This window comes from Phoca vitulina, unplaced genomic scaffold (genome assembly GCF_004348235.1).
Source record: "Phoca vitulina isolate PV1807 unplaced genomic scaffold, GSC_HSeal_1.0 scaffold48, whole genome shotgun sequence".
NCBI lineage: Eukaryota > Metazoa > Chordata > Mammalia > Carnivora > Phocidae > Phoca > Phoca vitulina.
This window is the reverse complement of record NW_022589751.1, coordinates 6,530,124-6,548,943: the sequence shown is the minus strand read 5'-3', so window position 1 is coordinate 6,548,943 and position 18,820 is coordinate 6,530,124. Positions and strand designations below refer to the sequence as shown.

General features: G+C 42.9%; 1 protein-coding gene and 1 pseudogene across 1 annotated transcript; one reads left to right on the top strand and one right to left on the bottom strand.

Moving 5' to 3' along the window:
- Nucleotides 1-5,090: 5,090 nt before the first annotated feature.
- LOC116649591 lies at nt 5,091-6,191 on the bottom strand (annotated as a pseudogene).
- Nucleotides 6,192-17,968: 11,777 nt separating this feature from the next.
- Nucleotides 17,969-18,227, top strand: LOC116649609 (NADH dehydrogenase [ubiquinone] 1 subunit C1, mitochondrial-like). Its single transcript, XM_032432595.1, has one exon. It carries the CDS (start codon nt 17,969-17,971, stop codon nt 18,197-18,199), a length of 231 nt encoding a protein of 76 aa, XP_032288486.1. The 3' UTR covers nt 18,200-18,227.
- Nucleotides 18,228-18,820: the final 593 nt, after the last annotated feature.

Genomic DNA, 18,820 nt, shown 5'->3' with positions numbered 1-18,820 from the left:
CCCAAAACATATGAAATGAAGACAAATTTTATATCTTCCTACAAAGAGAAGAGGAAGCCAGTTCTCTCTGCAGGAAATGGCAGACCATCTTAGCTCAGCCGATGTGCATGGCCAGAATTCATTATTCTGAAGAGTAAAGCAAGGTGAAGAGAGCAGGGCAAGTGGTACAGGCCACCTTCTTATTTGGCGACTGTTTCCTGATGGAACATTCCTTTCCTGAGCATTCATTACCCAAGACTTTCTCCTCTTCTCTTCACCAATCCTGACATCATCTACCCAAACCCAGCCCCTAGTCTGGGAAGCCAGCCCTGCTTTGGCACTCCTCACTCCAGGCCTGTTTCAACACCTGCCCATAGAGATTACTTCAATAGAAGCAGCAGTATCTTCCCCTCAATTCAAGTCAAGACAGAAGGAAGTCCATATACTTCTCCTTCTGAAACAGCTTTTGCTGGTTCCCTTTGTGACTGCTGACAGTTCCGTTAGCACCTGAAGTTTTTTGCTAAGAATTTAAAGCTAAATGTTCTAAATAACTATATAAATTTTAACTTCAGGCATAGATATAACAAATACATAAATGCGCAAAAGAAGCCTATTCTAATTCTATTCTAAGTGATACATTTCTAAAATATAAAGAATTTCAGCTATAGGCCAAAATAAAAACCACAATAGCTATATATTGAACACTACTTGCTAAGTCCTTTATATCATCTAATTTAATCTTTACTAACTTAATCAGTAATTTAACTGGGAATTTAATTACTACTAATTTTACTGAAGTCTAATTTAAACCTATGGGGGTACTTTCACTATCTCCAGTTTAATATGAGGAAACAGACTTACAGAAATTAAGTCATTTGTCAGGCGCCTGGGTGGGCTCCATCGGTTAACCATCTGCCTTTGGCTTAGGTCATGATCCCAGGATCCTGGGATCGAGTCCCGCGTCAGTCTGCCTGTTCAGTGGGGAGTCTGCTTCTCCCTCTGCCCCTACTCCCCGTCCCCCCGCTTGTGCATGCTCTCTCTCTCTTTCTCAAAAATAAATAAATAAATAAATCTTTAAAAAAGAAAAAGAAATTAAGTCATTTGTCCAAGGCCACAGAGCTAGTGAGTTGAAGAAGATGGAGCTATTAACCAGTTCTTGTTTCTCCCATTAATAAAAAAAGCCAGCCAAGAAGTATGTTCCAATGTTGTTTTACCCATGAGATAGATGATTTAACCAGTCTGGTCTAAGGAGGTTGGAGGGTTGTGGGGCACACACAGGCAGATTGCACATGCATATTGGGTTATTTTTCGGTCAGTAGATTTTGACTTCCAGAGATCCACTCAAAATCTCACTTCAGGACTCCTGGGAGGAGAAATGTAAACCAGGAAGACTGGCAGGACAAGAGATGCATTCTGTGTCCAATAGGAAACTTACCATCAAAGTAAGGATTTAACCTGTAAATACACTCTTTGTCACTAATGACTTCTACTTTGAGCCACTTGTCTGCAGACTCATAACCAACCTTGGCAAAGCTCGTCCCTCAGAAGGAGTCTGTAGAAAGCAGTGGCCCTGGTCTGGCATTTAACTGCTTGGGTTCAAATTCCAGCTCATCTTTTACTAGATGTTGGGCCTCCAGAGAGCTAGTTAACTTGTCTAAACCTCAGTTTCTTCAAGTGTGAATTAGAGACAATAACAGCTCCTAGCTCACCAAGTTGTGTGGGGATTAAAGGAGATAGTATTTGCATAATGTCTAGCCCAGAGCTCAATCAACATTAGCATTAGAGACCAGGACTATCAGACATTTATTTTTTAAACAGGAAGCCCTGAATTTAGCTTCCTCTTTGATAAAATACAAATAAAAACCAGACACAAAAATGTTCTTTTTCCTAATCATTAACCAAGTATCCTGGTTTTATATCAGGATTTTCTGAACTTGAACTTCATTTTTCTGAACGCTCGATAGGTGGAAACTGCCTGAAATTTGTTTTCTGTTGTAGAGGAGGAAACAGGACCATGTCCTTGAGGTTAGACTCTTGGTTCCAGATCCACTTAAGTGATCCCTCCAGATCTCAGAGAAGTCAAGTGCCTCTTTGTTGTCTTTGGAGGCAGTGCTCCTCCTCTGAGGCACATATTGTGGTGGTAAACAGATCGCTGCGTCTCTCTCCACTTCCTGGCACAGGAACAATGTCTGTTTTGTTGGCTGTCCAGCCCAGTTAATAGTTGTTAAGTGAATGATCCACCTGCAGATACTTCTGATGTTAAGCTTGAATGCGGTGAAACCATGTTTCATAAGGTAGGGGACATCTCTAAAGAATGACGCCCCTCCCCACTCCTGGGAACCCTAGAGCTGACTTCCTGATCTTCATCGTCTCAAGACTTGGCTAACATCTTTCAGATGTTTCCTACGGAGTTTAAAAGCCCTACTTATATAACTGTAGAACTGTATCAAAATGTAAAGGAGAGGCAGTCTTTATACATTGGCTTTAATAACTAACCCTTCCACCAGTGGTGCCTTTTAGCCCCTCACTCTTTGGGGTAGTCCTTTAACTTCTGCCTTGTTGGTGCAGTGACCTCAAGTGGCCACACTCTGTAAGTGCAAGAGGATATGAACGAAGCCCAGCCAGGCCACAAGAGGATTCCTGCTGCAAAAACCATGTCCAGGAGTGTGTTGTTCCATAAAGATCTGGACCCCGTGGTGGAGAACAATAGAAGGAAATTTGAAATTGGAGCCAAATAAAGTCAGTTTTTCTGAAATATGAGCCAGTCCTCAGAGAAGTTCAAAAGTAATTAGCCCTAGGTTCTGTTCATTCAACGACCATTTTTACTGAATGCTTGCTGTGTGCCAGGCTGTGTGCTAAGCTCTTAGACAGGGCTGGCTCATCAGTATGTGACCTATGTGCTTGCTCTTGGCTTAATGCTCTGCCATCTCCACCTTGTAAGTCTTAATAATTTCTGAACAAAGGGGCCTGCATTTTCATTTTGCCTTGGGTCTGGCAAATTATATCACTAGTCCTACCCCAGAACAATGTCTTGAAAGCTCCATTGGCTCACCCATCCCAAAGTTAAACATTTTCAAGTCCATTGAGCAACTGAAGAGCAATATGATTTTCTGAGTTCCATTCTAGCTTTTCCTTCCTCTTCCCTCCCACCCCCAGCTTATAACATCAACTATTCTCCTCTTTCTTCTCCTCATTGTTGGTTTTCCTGTTCATCCTGTTCAATGCACTCTCTATTCCTCACTCCTGTCTCACTTAGCTTCCTTTTATTCCTTTTGCCCTTTCTCCCTCTCCTCTCACTTGTCCTATTTTTCTTCTCTCAGCAAAAGGGTTTAGAAATGTAACTAATGTGTATGGGGATTAACATAACAATAAAAAAATTAAAAAAAAAAAAAAAGAAATGTAACTAATGTAATGTAATGAAATAATAGTAATAGCTGACATTTACGTCCTGGCCACTCTCTGCAAAACAGCATCCCTGGACCTCCCTCGCCCTGTTTTGTTCTTCATCATAGCACTTAATACCACTTTTTTTTTAAATATAAAACCTTACTGACCACTGTTTACCAGTATTTACAATAAACAATATGCAGCCGGATAACATTGTGACCAGCAAGTTACGGTTTTCCCTGGTTTATGCTGAAACAGTAACTCAAATAGTGAGAAGATTGAGCCTACATATAAGGAATGAGTTGGGGTAAAGAAAAAACAAGCAGGTCAAGAATTTAGATTTAAGTTTGTTCACCCATTTATTCCTGCAGGTCCTAAATTGCCAACATCTCTAACCATCTGATTATGATTAAGTTTCCATGAACAAAGTCTTAGACATTCCATGAATCATGACCTTTTAGTCAATACAGCACAGGGATTTCAACTTCTTGAAAAGGAATGGTTCTGAGCACCTGGGGGGCTCAGTCAGTTAAGCATCCAACTCTTGATTTTGGCTCAGGTCATGATTTCAGGGTCATGGGATCGAAACGCACGTTGGGCTCCTCACTCAGCAGGGAGTCGGCTTCTCCCTCTGCCCCTCCCCCTGCTCATGCTCTCTATCTCTCTCTCAAATAAATAAATTTTAAAAAAATTTTAAAAAGGAATGGTTCACTAGAAGGAACCTTTAAATGTCTATTTAACTAGGTTTTGTTACCCAACTAAAACATACCAGGACTTGTCTAGTTTTCTCATTTGGGTGGGGAGGTTGTTGGCAGTAATAATATTTTCCTTTCAGGGATCTTGCAAATGAACTTGCATTTATATGACTGTAGATATGGATATGGATTCTGATATGGCTGCTTTTAAATTGTCCAATTTAAATTATTTACATTATATTTAAATTGTCCAATTAATTACAAAATTTGAAAGGTTAAGGCTTCAGGAAAAATCTATCTTTAAGTGATTTATTTCTTAGACTGCTGAAAATGATGGCATCCTAGAAACACAGGCTTATCCATGGTTATAAAATGCTGTTTTTGTTTTGGTGACTGTTAAAAAAGAAAAGAAAAGAAAACCATTTACATATGTATTTTAAGTATACACACACACAAACCAAATAAACAAAAAACCCAGAATGGTCCTCAAGCATATAGGACTTATACACAAATTCTGATTGAGTAACAAATATGAAGATTTCCCCCAACATTTATTCATTTTTTAAAATTTAATTTATTTCCCTGAGAGAGAGAGAGTACAAGCAGGAGGAAGGACAGAGGGAGAGAGAGAAGCAGACTCCCTGCTGAGCATAGAGCCTGCCATGACGCTGGATCCCAGGACCCCTGAGATCATGACCTGAGCCAAAGTCAGATGTTTAACCAACCAAGCCACCCAGGCGCCCCTCCCCCGACATTTAGAAAAGGTGTTCTCTAATGCAGGGGAATAATATACTGTGGTTTCAAATATTCTTTTCTGATAAAGGAAGCAACTCCAGAAAGCTTTTATTTGTTCAAAGTAACCAGTGCTACAGATGCAAAAATCCCCAACAATTCCCCCAATACTACTTCAAAACAAACATATCAAAGTTGATTTTCATTAGAATGTTATTTCTTCACACTGATAAATCAAAAAAAACAAAACCCAGATTTTATTTATATATCTATAAATATGTAAAGCAACACAAGCAATTATTGAGCTTCATCTTCTGGACAAGAATGCCAAGTTAGTTTCTCTTCATAAAAAGCAATTACAGGGGCACCTGGGTGGCTCAGTCAGTTAAACATCTGAGTCTTGATTTTGGCTCAGGCCATGATCTCAGGGTCATAGAACTGAGCCCCACATCGGGCTCCACACTCAGCAGGGAGACTGCTTTTCTCCCTCTCCCTCTGCCCCTCGGCGCTCTCGCTCTCTCTCAAATAAATAAATAAATTTTTTTAAAATCTTAAAAAGCAATTACAGTGGGGGCACCTGGGTTAATAAGCACCTGACTCTTGATCTCAGCTCAGGTTTTGATCTCAGGGTCATGAGTTCAAGCCCCATGTTGGGCTATACCCTGTGTATGGAGCCTACTTAAAAAAAAAAAAATTTTTTTTAAGCAATTACAATTTAAGGACCCTTCCTATTTGCCTCTTTTGCCAGCACCAAGTCTGCCTCATCTGAATCTTTCCATTTCATGAGAGACTTGAATTCTCCGCTGCTGTCTGTGGTACCAATTATTTGTTCAGGACCAAGACCTCTGGCAAAGCCTCTTGGTTCATCAGCAACATCTCTTTTCTTCTTTGATTAGCTATAATCAGATTCACTGTCAGATAAAGATTGTCTTTTGGTACCATCTTTTTCTTTACCAGCTTTCGAGAATTAAGAAATGCTTCAATTAACTCTGGACCATCTGAATTTTCTTCAGGTTCCCAAGTATCATCAGCATCTGTGAGTTCCCTTCTACTTCAGGAAATACTCCACCTTCCCCTTCACTACCCAGCGGTCCAGTACTTTTTCCACCACAGATTCCTCAGGCTCTGCCTCTTCTAGTTTTTTACTCTTTCCATTCTCTTTCTTTCCCTTTTTTTTTTCCAGAGAGGGAGGGGGAGGGGCAGAGGGAGAGAGAGAGAGAGAGAGAGAGAAAACCTTAAGCAGATTCCATGCCCAGCGTGGAGCCCGAATCGGGGTTGGATCTCATGACCCTGAGGTCATGATCTGAGTCGAAATCAAGAGTCAGATGGTTAACTGACTAAGCCACCCAGGCACTCCTTCTTTACCATTCTTTGCAATCTAGTTTAATTGGAGGCCATTTTTTTATTGCAGACTTGAAGAGCTACTTGAAGAGCAGCCCCTGAGTGGCTCCGGGTCTGCGGTGTCCAGGCCCTCAATGCTTCAAGCTCCAGCCACACCTGAGGGGGGGCAGGGGGTGCTGGGGAACTGCCACAATACCACTTTCTTATTTGTTTATTTCTAGCTCCCTTCACTAAAATACAAGCTCCCTCTGAGCAGGGACTGTCCAGGTCTTCATCTTGCTCTATCAACAGCAAAACCATTGACCATCCTAGACCACTGCCTGCCACACCGTAGGCGCTGCATAAACATTTATTTACTGAATGAATGAACAAATGAGTGAATGAGCATTTACTATGTATGAGGCATTACATTAAATACATTTCATGCCTAATTCATGTAATCTCTTCAGTAGATCCATTAGTAATGATAGATGCAAAATTTGAACCTACATCCTCTGGCGCCAGAGTCCATTCATTTAACCAGTAAAGAAACAAAACTATCTCCCTGGTTAAAATACTTGGTTCCCAGATATAAAAATGTTTTTTAGCTTTTCTCTTGTGTTGCACTGAAGATCAAACAGTGAATGCTATCACTGAAATGTTCAGAAGTTTGCCAACTACACAGCCCACTCTCACTGGGGACTCAGGCTTTCCCGAGGTGCTGCGGATAGGTGGGCCTCAGTCATGGTTAGGCCCACATTTATTCCTGGACAGCTTCTCTGGACTCCATATATATCCACACTACACCACTCTCATCCAAGATTAAATGAGGTAATGATATTACATTAGTATAAAATATAAGCATTAGTAAATATGGTTTTGAGAAAGGGATACCTCTCTCCCCTGAATATTATACAACCAAAATAAAATTCGCATTACTCAATATTTCCCACTTAATCAGTATTTCAAGATGTTGTGAGTGCTTGTTTATTTCAACACTCTATATATTTATTAAATTATACTGGAATATATATCCCAGATGTAAATTAGACATAATAATAATAGCTAATATTTATTGAGCATTTACAATGTGCTAGGCAGGCATTGTGCTAAGCACTTTGTATTTATTAACCATTTGAGATGGGTTGTATTATAATCTCCATTTTGGGGGCGCCTAGGTGGCTCAGTCAATTAAGTGTCTGCCTTCAGCTCAGGTCATGATCTCACAGTGTCCTGGGATCATGCCCTCCACTCAGGCTCAGCTCTGCACTCAGCTTGGGAGTCTGCTTCTCCCTTTCCCAGTCCATCTGCCCCTCCCCTTTCTTGTGCTCACGCAGTCTCTCTCTCTCTCTCTCTCTCAGATAAATGGATAAAATCTTTAAAAAAAAAGTTCTTCATCCCTACTTTATAGTTTCAGAAACTAAAGCCAAAATCAAACAACTAATAAAACCTGGACCTTTGATGTTAATCAGTGTACTTAACGGGGTAAGATTTAATGGAAAGCTTACATTTCTGAAGGTATATACAGCAAGAGCATTGTAAAATGTCTACAGGTGCTAACTAGTTACATTTATTAGCATGTCATCCCAAGATTTTATTGTATACACAGTTAATTAGTTGGATTTTTTTTTTAATGTTTTCTGTCCTTTCCTAAAAGCATGTTATCTTCATTCCTAAAAACATTAAAGTCAGAGAAATAACAATATCCTGTTTGCTCTGAAACTGGTAAAACTTCATGGTCAGCTTTTGGAAAAGAGCCCGAGAGAGTCTGAATACAACTGTAAAACAATTATGTTATCATAAAACAATTACAAAAATGTCTTCTGGTACGTCATCGTGTACAATTCCCTTTTCCTCCTATTTTTCCCAGCCCTCTGTAAGGCCTTCTTTGGACACGTCCCCTTTCTCTACTTCCCACTAACTTTGCAGCGCCCTCAATCCGCCCTTCTCCTCCCTCGGGTCAGCTAGAGCCATAAGACACACTGGGACTTGTGAACCCAAAAGCCTTCAGACATGCTGTGACTTCAGGACCTGTTCTAAGAGCCTAACAACAGACCTGCAGGACCCCAAGAGGCATCAGGAGCCCAGGCAACATGCAGGTTGGAGCCAGGACCCGTGGGGTAGGGCAGGTCTAATGGGCAGCTCCCTGGCCGCAGGAAGCTCTAGCGTGAACATGGCAAATGCTATGAACACTGCTGCTGCCCTCTCCGACGTCCGCGGCTGCCGTCACTAATCTATGAGAATCACCTCAATGTGGGATTCAAGCAACCACTACCAGTGCATTGGAATTTATGTGCTGCGTGAGACCTGGTGCCCATCCTTCTTAAAGGAAGTTGGAAAGGCTGAATAAGGCCAGTGCTAGCACTTTCCTTTAGTGGGGCTCCAAACAGCCCTTAAGCCTACCAGGGACAAGCATGCCCCCAGATGCAGGAGCTGCAAGGAGCTGGACATATATCTAAGCCACATGGGGGGACTGGAATGAAAGTCAGAAAATTGAAAGATAGGGGCGCCTGAGTTGCTCAGTTGGTTGGGCGTCTGCCTTCGGCTCAGGTCATGATCCCAGGGTCCTGGGATCGAGCCCCACATCGGGCTCCCTACGCGGCGGGAAGCCTGCTTCTCCCTCTCCCACTCCCCCTACTTGTGTTCTCTCTCTCTCGCTGTGTCTCTCTCTGTCAAATAAATAAATAAAATCTTTAAAAAAATTTTTTTAAAAAAAGAAAATTGAAAAAGACTGAGAAAATCCCGTGGAAATTAGCATACGGTGGTAACATGGTAAGAGCAGTTATGCCCAGGGCAAAAGGGTAAGGGCCCCAAAACTAATTCCAGCTGCCACCTGCTGGTGAGTTTCAGCCTACCAGCCATCTGACCGCCCAAAGCAAAGCCATGCTAGGATGACAGAGGCACTAGCAGTAGACCTTTCTCGTCGTTTCTCCCTTTTCTCTTAAACTCACTCACCATCTGCACGGCTAATACCAAATTCTGCTTTTCTACCCTGGAATTTTATTCCCAACTCCACTGTTAGAGCTGCCTGCAATGTCTTTAATGGCTATTTCATTGGCAACACAAATCATGGAAAAATATAGTATCTCAGCTCTCCCCTAAAACTCTCTCCTTTAAACTTAATACTACAGGCAGCGGGGGGCGCCTGGATGGCTCAGTCGTTGGGTGTCTGCCTTCAGCTCAGGTCATGATCCCAGGGTCCTGGAATCGAGCCCCGCATCGAGCTCCCCGCTCAGCGGGAAGCCTGCTTCTCCCTCTCCCACTCCCCCTGCTTGTGTTCCCTCTCGCTGTGTCTCTCTCTGTCAAATAAATAAATAAAATCTTAAAAAAAAAAAATACTACAGGCAGCGGTCCCATTTCACACAAAGAATGAAAACAAACACAGGACCTCAGAATCATCTGATTCTTGTCCACCTTTTCACACACACACAAAAAAGGAGGGCCAAAGGAGCAGACCCAAGGTCCCAGTGGGAGAGTCAGGCAGGAGACAGCCTGGACTATCTGGGAGAAGCTTGTTCTGGGAGCAGCCAAGTGGGAAATCGGGAAGAGGGGGGAATGCAGATAGGCAGGGCGAAAGAGACTATGGACCACTGACAGTACCCCACGGCATGACTCCTGGTCTCAGCAACCCCCCACAACTCCTCAGGGAGAGGAGACCCAGTCCCCCACATGATGTGTGGGGGTGAGCACTAGGAAGCTTGCACCCCGTGAAAGATGAGCTGCTGAGTCACCCTTAAATGACCAAAGCAGAAACCGTCTCCAAGTCCTGAGTCACTGAGCTCTGGGGAGATCACCTTGTTAGAGGAGCAAACCCCACCTGGCTCTGATCTGAACCCTGACCTCGAACAGGGCATCTCAGACTCCCTACCTGGAAAACCAGGTGGGCAGGGGAAGGAAGCTAACAGAGTCGAAGATTTTATGACAGGAAATGTTTGTTGAAGCAATGCCTTTCTTCTGTGACAAGGAAAAGTGAACAGAACTCTCTCCATTCCCAGGTGCAGGGCTTTCCCTGAGAATGTTTCTCTCCTGCATTGCTAGCCCTGTCCTCTCAATGTCCTACCCCTTCCCTCACTGTCCACTCCAGGGCCTCCCAGCAGGGCCTGTGTAACCCAACCGGCCAATCCGCATCCAACCAGATCCACTAGCCGCCATGTCTGCCTTTAGAGCTTGTCGCTATTCAAATAGTTCCACCACCTCCTCCGCTTCCCTCAAAGGATGACTTTCTCTCTCAACTGCCTCCTTTCTTTTGCTTCACAAGGTCACCATGATGAGTTCAGAAGCTCATACAAATCAGTTCAACGAATATTTATCTAGCTACTCTGTTGGCAGAATCTTCTGCAGAGGATACAAAGGTAAAAGGAAGATACATTCCTGCCCTCAGGAATCTTTCCACCTGAAAATGGTTATAAAATAACAACACACACACTTTAAGTCAGGATAAATGCCCTGGATTCTTTGGGACTTCAAAGGATGGGTATTCACATGTGGCTGGGGGATCATGAGAGGCTTCATAGAAGAAAGAACATTTGAACCATGCCCTGCAAGGCAGGTTGCAGGGCTAAGAGTGAATAATAACAATAATAATAATAATAATAAACCATGGACACAGGAGGAAGAAAATCTCAGGACACATTATCAAATAGTAAACAGTCTAGTTCAGCCAAAATGGAAGTCCTGTCTTGATTTTCCAATTCTCATATTTGACCACACGAGCTGATGTGTTTTGTAATAACAGTAGAAAAGAACAGTTGACAAGGGAACATCAATGACATGCATACGTATGTGCAAAAAAGCATCGAATGCCAGTCTAAGAAGTCTTCATCTAATCAATGACTAAAGCAAAAGTTTAGGAAAACTAATTTTGGTTAATATTGTCCCAGATAAAGTTTTATTAAGAGCTCTGTGTCTACCCTCTAAATAACACTGGAGTATTTTAGCGGGAGTCTTTGCAAAAGAATGCTCTCATCCCTTGTTCAATAACCCAGACATGAAGCTAACAGTGGATACTGCAGGTCCACTCTGGTGGCGACAGGACAACACCCGGAGAAAATATCGATGTTGTCTCCCCTCTTGAGGGTGACACTGGGAGAGCGCTGTGAGGGCTGGATCTACACTGATTTCTTCTTTACGAAGACCAGGTACAAGACTGGGAATATTTGCCCTAAAAACAGAGGGTAGGAAAGCTCCAAGATCCAAAGCAGGAAGTCATATCCAATACCAAGCAACACTAGCTAGGAGGATAGGTCCGTGGAGGGATGACGTGTGTAGGTGTTAACCACAGTTGTGAGACCAGGGGAGAGGTGGTGAGGGTCAGGGGTTGAAGGCCAAGAGCTCTGAAGCAGCAACGGCATCAGAGGCCACAGTAACTAACATGTCTAGGTTCCCCTCACCCGTTTGTTCCCCTTTAGACTTCTGATCTAGCCACCGGACAAATGTACAAGTTCTAGAAAGTGCTGGTACAGCATAAAGTTTGTCTATATGGAAAAAATTATTGAGTTTCCCATTAGTAAAAAAGCTCTGGTTTCTTCTACCTATTAAATATGATAGAAATTACCTTCCCCTCTTCATGGGATGTTCATGAATGCTTGGATAAAATGAAAGTGTAAGGAAAAACTGTAATAGATTTGTAAATATTTTACAACTGCACCTACATATTGATAATCCAAGAATCAACCAATAAATATCAATGCCTTCCCATACCCCCAACACTACCCTAGGCCCTTTGAAGAGATTCAAAATATATTTAAAGCAAAATAAAATTTAAATACTTGGGAGAAATTTACTCAGATTTAAACTGTAGCATATTTCAGGGCGCCTGGGTGGCTCAGTTGGTTAAGCGACTGCCTTCGGCTCAGGTCATGATCCTGGGGTCCCTGGATCGAGTCCCGCATCGGGCTCCCTGCTCAGCAGGGAGTCTGCTTCTCCCTCTGACCCTCCCCCCTCTCATGTGCTCTCTCTCTCAAATAAATAAATAAAATCTTTAAAAAAAATAAAATAAAAATAAATAAATAAATAAACTGTAGCATATTTCAAAGCAACTTGGCCCTGGGCCCTTTCTGAGGATGAAGAGACAACACCCCCCCCCCAAAAAATCCTTTTATTTAATCAACAAATATTTATTGACTGTTGCTATCAAATTCAGTGATTATCATTCCCACACTAATAGCTGTCAGTTACAGGCAGGCAGAAAGAATTAACTTTTTAATGCTGCCCTTTTAACATAAAGATACATGGTCTTTCATTTTAATCCTGTTCTTAAAATGTGCAAATTAATCCTCCTATTACCAAAGAAGCTATTTTTAAATGTTACGTGGAAATAAAAAAAAATACACATCTGAGAGGTCACCATATATCCAAGTAGCAACAATGCAAATAAACATTTTGCTTTTTTTCCCCTAAAACTCACATCTACCCAAATAGAAGTTTGTTTCACTGATATGTCTCATTATTCTCAATGTTTTTCACTAAGCAGTATTTTAGAGAAAACCATTGAAATCTTATATAAATGAGATGGGATATCTATTTGGAGATGGCAAGAGGCCCTTTTTGATCTCTTGAAAGTCATTTCTATTTTTTAAACATTGTGGTGATGAATCAGGAAAAAAATATGCAAAAAAGAGTCGATTGTTTATTGTAATTTCTCTAAAGATAAGAAAAGAGGTAGAGATTAGGTACATACAGAATTGTAATTATTTTTCAAATTTTACTTTTTATTCTTTTATAGAGGAAAGCATAAAAAGAAGTGAGTAAGACTGCCTTATCACCACTAAAGGAAGAACAAATATAAAGGAGCCCTACCTTAAAGTCGCTTCAATGGGCAGCTCGAAAGACTGAATCTCAGCCAAGACATTCTCATAATTTTGACCTGGGTCTTCTTCCAACATTGCTTCACATGCCCCTGATTTTCCAGCAGCAGACATCAGATTTTGAGTGCAAAACAGTTGTAATTTATAAAAGAAATGTGATTTTTGTTATAATTATTGTAAGTGTTCTGCGTTCACCCAGAGTAGGAGCAAAAACTGAGCTCACGGGCTGACTTCATGCTATCAAAATCTTTGCTTCCAAGAATGTGGCACAGCTGTGCTGTCCTGTCCCTACTTATAACATTTTACTTATTATTAACCTTGACACAGTTCAGAAAGTTCTTGCCTGATGTCTGCTATGTTTGTTTATTCGTTTCTCAGAGATAGTAACTGCAAACTCCGGTAGGAATTTGGAAACCATTACACTATACAACATTATTAAATACAATTGACTTGTCAGAGCACATATTTTAATATTACTTAAGCTAAATACATAATACAAGCCATGCTCCTAGTTATTTCTGCAATTATACCCTTGCCCACAAAATCCCAGCAGGTAGCTTGTCCAGGAAAAATGTAACGCCTTATAGGCTATGATTTTGAGGTCACTGGGCTAGTTCCTCGGCTCCCCATGTCCTTCACTTCTCCACCCTAGTCACTGCTGGGTGTTTGAGCCATTCCTTCTTCTGTCCCCTGCTCAAATACAAATGCTCCTGAAAGCACTTAGCTTTTAATCCTTGTTGGTCACTTAGGCCTCACTGTGCATGAGTTTGCCAGATCCTTCCTGCAGAAGAGGCTTTGATGGGGAGGGAGAAAACATGAAGATGTCGGGATGTTAAGGGGGCTGGTTGCCACTGAGAGGAAGAAAGAGTGCAGTAAGTAAGGGCCCAAACTAGCAAGGGAAAATGAGGCCCACAGCCAGCCCCAAGAAGGCCTAAAAAAATTAAATGGGCACATGACTCCCATTACCACTTGCATTAGATCTTCCCCAAGTCCAAGTATAATCTCATGCTGTCTTGCCCCCTATAGAAAGTCAGTATTTAAAGGGATGGCTAGGGACATTTTTCCATATGAACCTACTTTTTAAAAATATTTTATTTATTTATTTGAGAAAAAAAGACAGAAGTAGCAAGAGAGAGCACAAGTGGGGAGGAGAAGGAGAAGCAGGCTCCCCACTGAGCAGGGAGCCCGACGAGGGGCTTGATCCCAGGACCCCGGGATCATGACCTGAGCCAAAAGCAGATGCTTAACCAACTGAGCCACCCAGGCACCCCCATATGAACCTAATTTTGACAAGATTTTATCAGATTTTTAAATTTTGCCCTGTAAAAAAATTGAAGTTATTTCTCCTAAAGATGTAGTAGTCATATAACTACAAGGCATATGTCATAAACTGCGCCAGTTTTTCACTTCTCCCTGCATCCATACCCTGGCCAGTACCTCACTGAGGGCACGGTGTTCCCCCTTGACCCACGACTTTGGGCTTAGCCTGTGACTTCTGCTGGCCAACTATATACGAGCTGGAGGGACAGTGTGTGAGCTCTGAGCCTAGGCTTTGTGAGGCCTCACTTATTTCTTTTTGACCTCGTACACCTCTGCCAGCACCTGGGAACACAGGCCCTGCCTAGCTCGCTGGTCCACGGGGGATGAGAGATACATGAAGCAGGGTCATCCCCCCTGATTCACAAACTGCAAAGAGAGGCATATATTCCCATGCAGCTGCCCCAGCTTGAAGCAAAGCTGCCCACCCAAGCCTGGGCTAAGTCAGCCAGGCCCCAGTGACCCACAGACACAGGAGCAATAATAAATGGTGGTTGTTTTCAGCCACTGAATGATGGGTCAGGGAGCAAGAGCAGATCAGTGCAGGATTCTTCACTCCAGCTCCACCGATAGCTTCAACTCTCAGCCCCACTGTTCGTCCACTGCAGGATGGAACAAGGCAACAGGAATACGCCTAATACCCTTTCCCTCCAGAGGAAGTGATGATGCCCTCCTCCAGGACTCGACACAAAGCAGTGATCTTCTATCTTGTGTTAAAGTCACTTGTGTGAAAGGTTTTTAAATTTATACCAAATCATCAGATTAAGAACAGAATGTCTATTTGATTCATATTTGTATTCCACATAACACCTAACACATTGCTCTGTATACTGTAGGTGCTCAAGAATGTTTATTGAATGAATGATAGCAAAAGCTACAAGCTAAGAGTTACCTCTGCCTTGTTAGGAAATGTTGGTCCAAATTATGCAAAACTCTGACAGTTCCATATTGAATTTATCAGAATCTGAAAATATATAAATAAAAGCACAATGGGAAATTTCTCTGGGGGGTGCCTGGGGGGCTCAGTCAGTTAAACGTCCTCTTGATTTCGGCTCAGGTCATGATCTCAGGGTTGTGAGATCGAGCCCTGAATCAGGCACTGCGCTGGGTATGGAGTCTGCTTAAGATTCTCTATCTCCCTCTCCTTCTGCCCCTCCCCTCTCTCTCTCCCTCTCTGAAAAAAAAAAAAAAAGAAAAGAAAGAAAGAAAGAAATCACTCTGGTCATAAGAGAATGTTGGTCATCACTATACTATGCTGTAGAGAACAATTCGTAGGTAATGACACTGTACCCATGAACACATATCTGTGATGACCCATCCAGCCCTAAGCATCATGCAGTTAAAAAAAATTGATTCTTGGGGTGCCCGGGTGGCTCAGTCATTAAGCATCTGCCTTCGGCTCAGGTCATGATCCCAGGGTCCTGGGATCGAGCCCCGCATCAGGCTCCCTGCTCGGCGGGGAGCCTGCTTCTCCCTCTCCCCCTCCCCCTGCTTGTGTTCCCTCTCTCGCTGGTCTCTGTCAAATAAATAAATAAAATCTTAAAAAAGAAAAATTGATTCTTCTCCCCACATACACCAAATTTTTATTTTTAAAATTTCCTTTTTTTTTTTTAAGATTTTATTTATTTATTTGACAGAGAGAAAGAGAGCCCAAGCAGGGCGAGCAGCAGAGGGAGAGGGAGAAGCAGGCTCTCCGCTGAGCAGGGAGACTGACTGAGCCACTCAAGTGCCCCTGTTTTTTAAAAATTTTCAAACTTACAGAAAAGTTAAAGAACACAACAAACAGCTATATACCCTTCACCTGATTCACCAATTGTTAACATTTTGCCACATTTGCTTTCTCTTTCTCTCTCTGTTTATTCAAGGGGATTTTATGTAGGCAAATGTAGGCAAATGCTTTTAATATATGTTGTGAGAGGGGGACGCCTGGGTGGCTCCATTGGTTGAGTGTCTGCCTTCAGCTCAGGCCATGATCTCAGGATCCTGGGATGGAGCCCGGGGGCTCCCTGCTCAGCAGGATCCTGCTTCTCCCTTTGCCTGCCCCTCCCCTTGCTTGTGCTCTCTCTCTCTCTCTGTGTGTGTCAAATAAATAAATTTTTAAAGAATCTTTAAAAAAAATAATAGTATACACTGTGAGAAAACTATTCCTTTAAATAGAGTATTTTTAGAACAGTAATAGTATAGCAGCATACTACACCGTAGCATGATTAATAAATCACAGTTGTTACTGCATGACCCCTTTCCTACTATGCAGCGCCGTTACCCTCTTCCTGCACAGCCAACTCCCCCCCAGATTCAAGGTCTTTCAACCTGTTGACCTGGCTGCCTCCCTCGGGCTCCTGGGCTCCCCCTGCCCCTCCTCCACTCCCACCCCACTCTCTTCTGCTCCTCCCACTTCTGTTAAGTGAATTTTCCCTCTGCCTCTTACTTTCTTCTAAGCCGTGTAAGACACAGGCAACAACTTCCTGTTTCCACTGGCTAACCAGCATCTTCCTTTTATTCAAAACTTTCCTTGAGTGCCATTTCCTGCCGGAAGTCCACACAGATTGAATGAACAGGAGACCATCTCCTCCCGAAAGTAACAGTTAAGAAAAACAACCTCCCCTATCCCGTAGTGCTGACAACAGATTCACCAAATAAGGAAAAGAAAAGGAGGAAATGGAAATATTTTAAACAGATATATTCCAAGATGCCCATAAAAGAGACTGGTGTGTGTGACTGGAATGTTCCTGGTCCCCACCCTCAACCTCTCCTCCCAGCTGCAGCTCAAACTGTTTGGACTACTTCCTAGGATCAAGCCTGACCACTGACAGGAGCTGTTTAAGTGGCCCTGGGCCAGTGGTTCTTGTTCCTTCGCAGCCCCAAGGCAATGCCTGGAGACTTTTTTTTTTTTTTAAGAGAGGGAGAGAGGTGAGGGGGTTGGGGGACGGCAGAGGGAGAGGGAGAGAGAATCTTAAGCAGGCTCCACGCCTCCGAGGGCAGAGCCCCACGCAGAGCTCAATCTCAGGACCCTGAGATCACGATCTGAGCCGAGATCAAGAGTCAGACGCTAACTGAGTGAGCCATCCAGGTGCCCCTGGAGACATTTTTAATGCCAGAACTGGGGGTTGGTAGAGGCCAGAGATGCTGCTAATATAGTACACAGCACAGTCCCCCACTAACAAGGACTTATCCATCCCAAAATGCCAATAGTGCTGAGGTTGGAAAATCCTGCCCTAAGCTGATCTTCAAGACACATCATCAGGTTATGTGTGTTGTTGATAAGGGCCCTATTTTTTTTTTTTTTTTTAAGATTTTTATTTATTTGACAGAGACACAGAGAGAGAGGGAACACAAGCAGGGGGAGTAGGAGAGGGAAAAGCAGGCTTCGCAGAGCAGGGAGCCCGACGCGGGGCTCGATCCCAGGACCCTGGGATCATGACCTGAGCCGAAGGCAGATGCTTAACGACTGAGCCACCCAGGCGCCCCAATAAGGGCCCTATTATTGAGGGCCCTATTATTGAGGCCCCTGACTGGGCTCTTTTCTTCCTCTGAAACTGAGTCTCTGTCTTATTAGTCTGCTAGGAACCCTAGTCCCTCTAGAACTAGAAACCAGCCTTTTAAAAAATCAAAAAGTCTATTATTCAAATAAAACTTTTTGAATAAAACTTTTTTAATACAAAATTTTTAAAGTGGTCTTTTTAATTTTATTTTATTTTTGAATAAAATATTATTTTATAGCTGCCCGGCAAGATGGCGCTGCCCGCGTTGTTGCGCCTGTTCTCCAAGCTGTTGGCTCCTGCCAGGCTCCCAAGCGGCTCTTCAGCGCGATCAAAGTTCTACATTCGGGAGCCTCCACATGACAGACCTGACTGGCTGAAAGTTGGACTGACCTTGGGCACCTCCGCCTTCTTGTGGATCTATCTCATCAAACAACATAATGAAGATGTTTTAGAGTATAAAAGAAGAAATGGGTTGGAATAAACTATTGAAATACTAATATGGTATGCTCCATATACTGATTATACCTGTTCCTTTGGATTCACCAATCTGTTGAGTTGTAAACGTGAGAGAAAAAGTTATATGTGAATGTATGTCAAATCAGCATTTGTGTTTTGCATCATTAAATGAAAAAATAAAAATATTTCTGTATTCTTCAAATTAAAAAAAATTATTTTAGCTATTTTTTAATAAAAACTTTTTGGAAAAAAAAAAAAAAAACAGGGGTGCCTGGGTGGCTCAGTTGGTTGAGCATCTGACTCTTGAGTTCAGCTCAGGTCATGATCTCAGGATCATGGGATCAAGCCCCGCAATGGGCTCCATGCTCAGCAGGAAGTCTGCTTGAGATTCTCTCTCTCCCTCTACCCCTCCCCCCACTCATGCACTCGCACGCGCTCGCGCGCGCGCTCTCTCTCTAAAGTAAATAAATCTTTAGGGCGCCTGGGTGGCTCAGTTGGTTAAGCGACTGCCTTCGGCTCAGGTCATGATCCTGGAGTCCCGGGATCGAATCCCACATCAGGCTCCCTGCTCAGCGGGGGGTCTGCTTCTCCCTCTGACCCTCCTCCCTCTCATGCTCTCTGTCTCTCATTCTCTCTCTCGCAAATA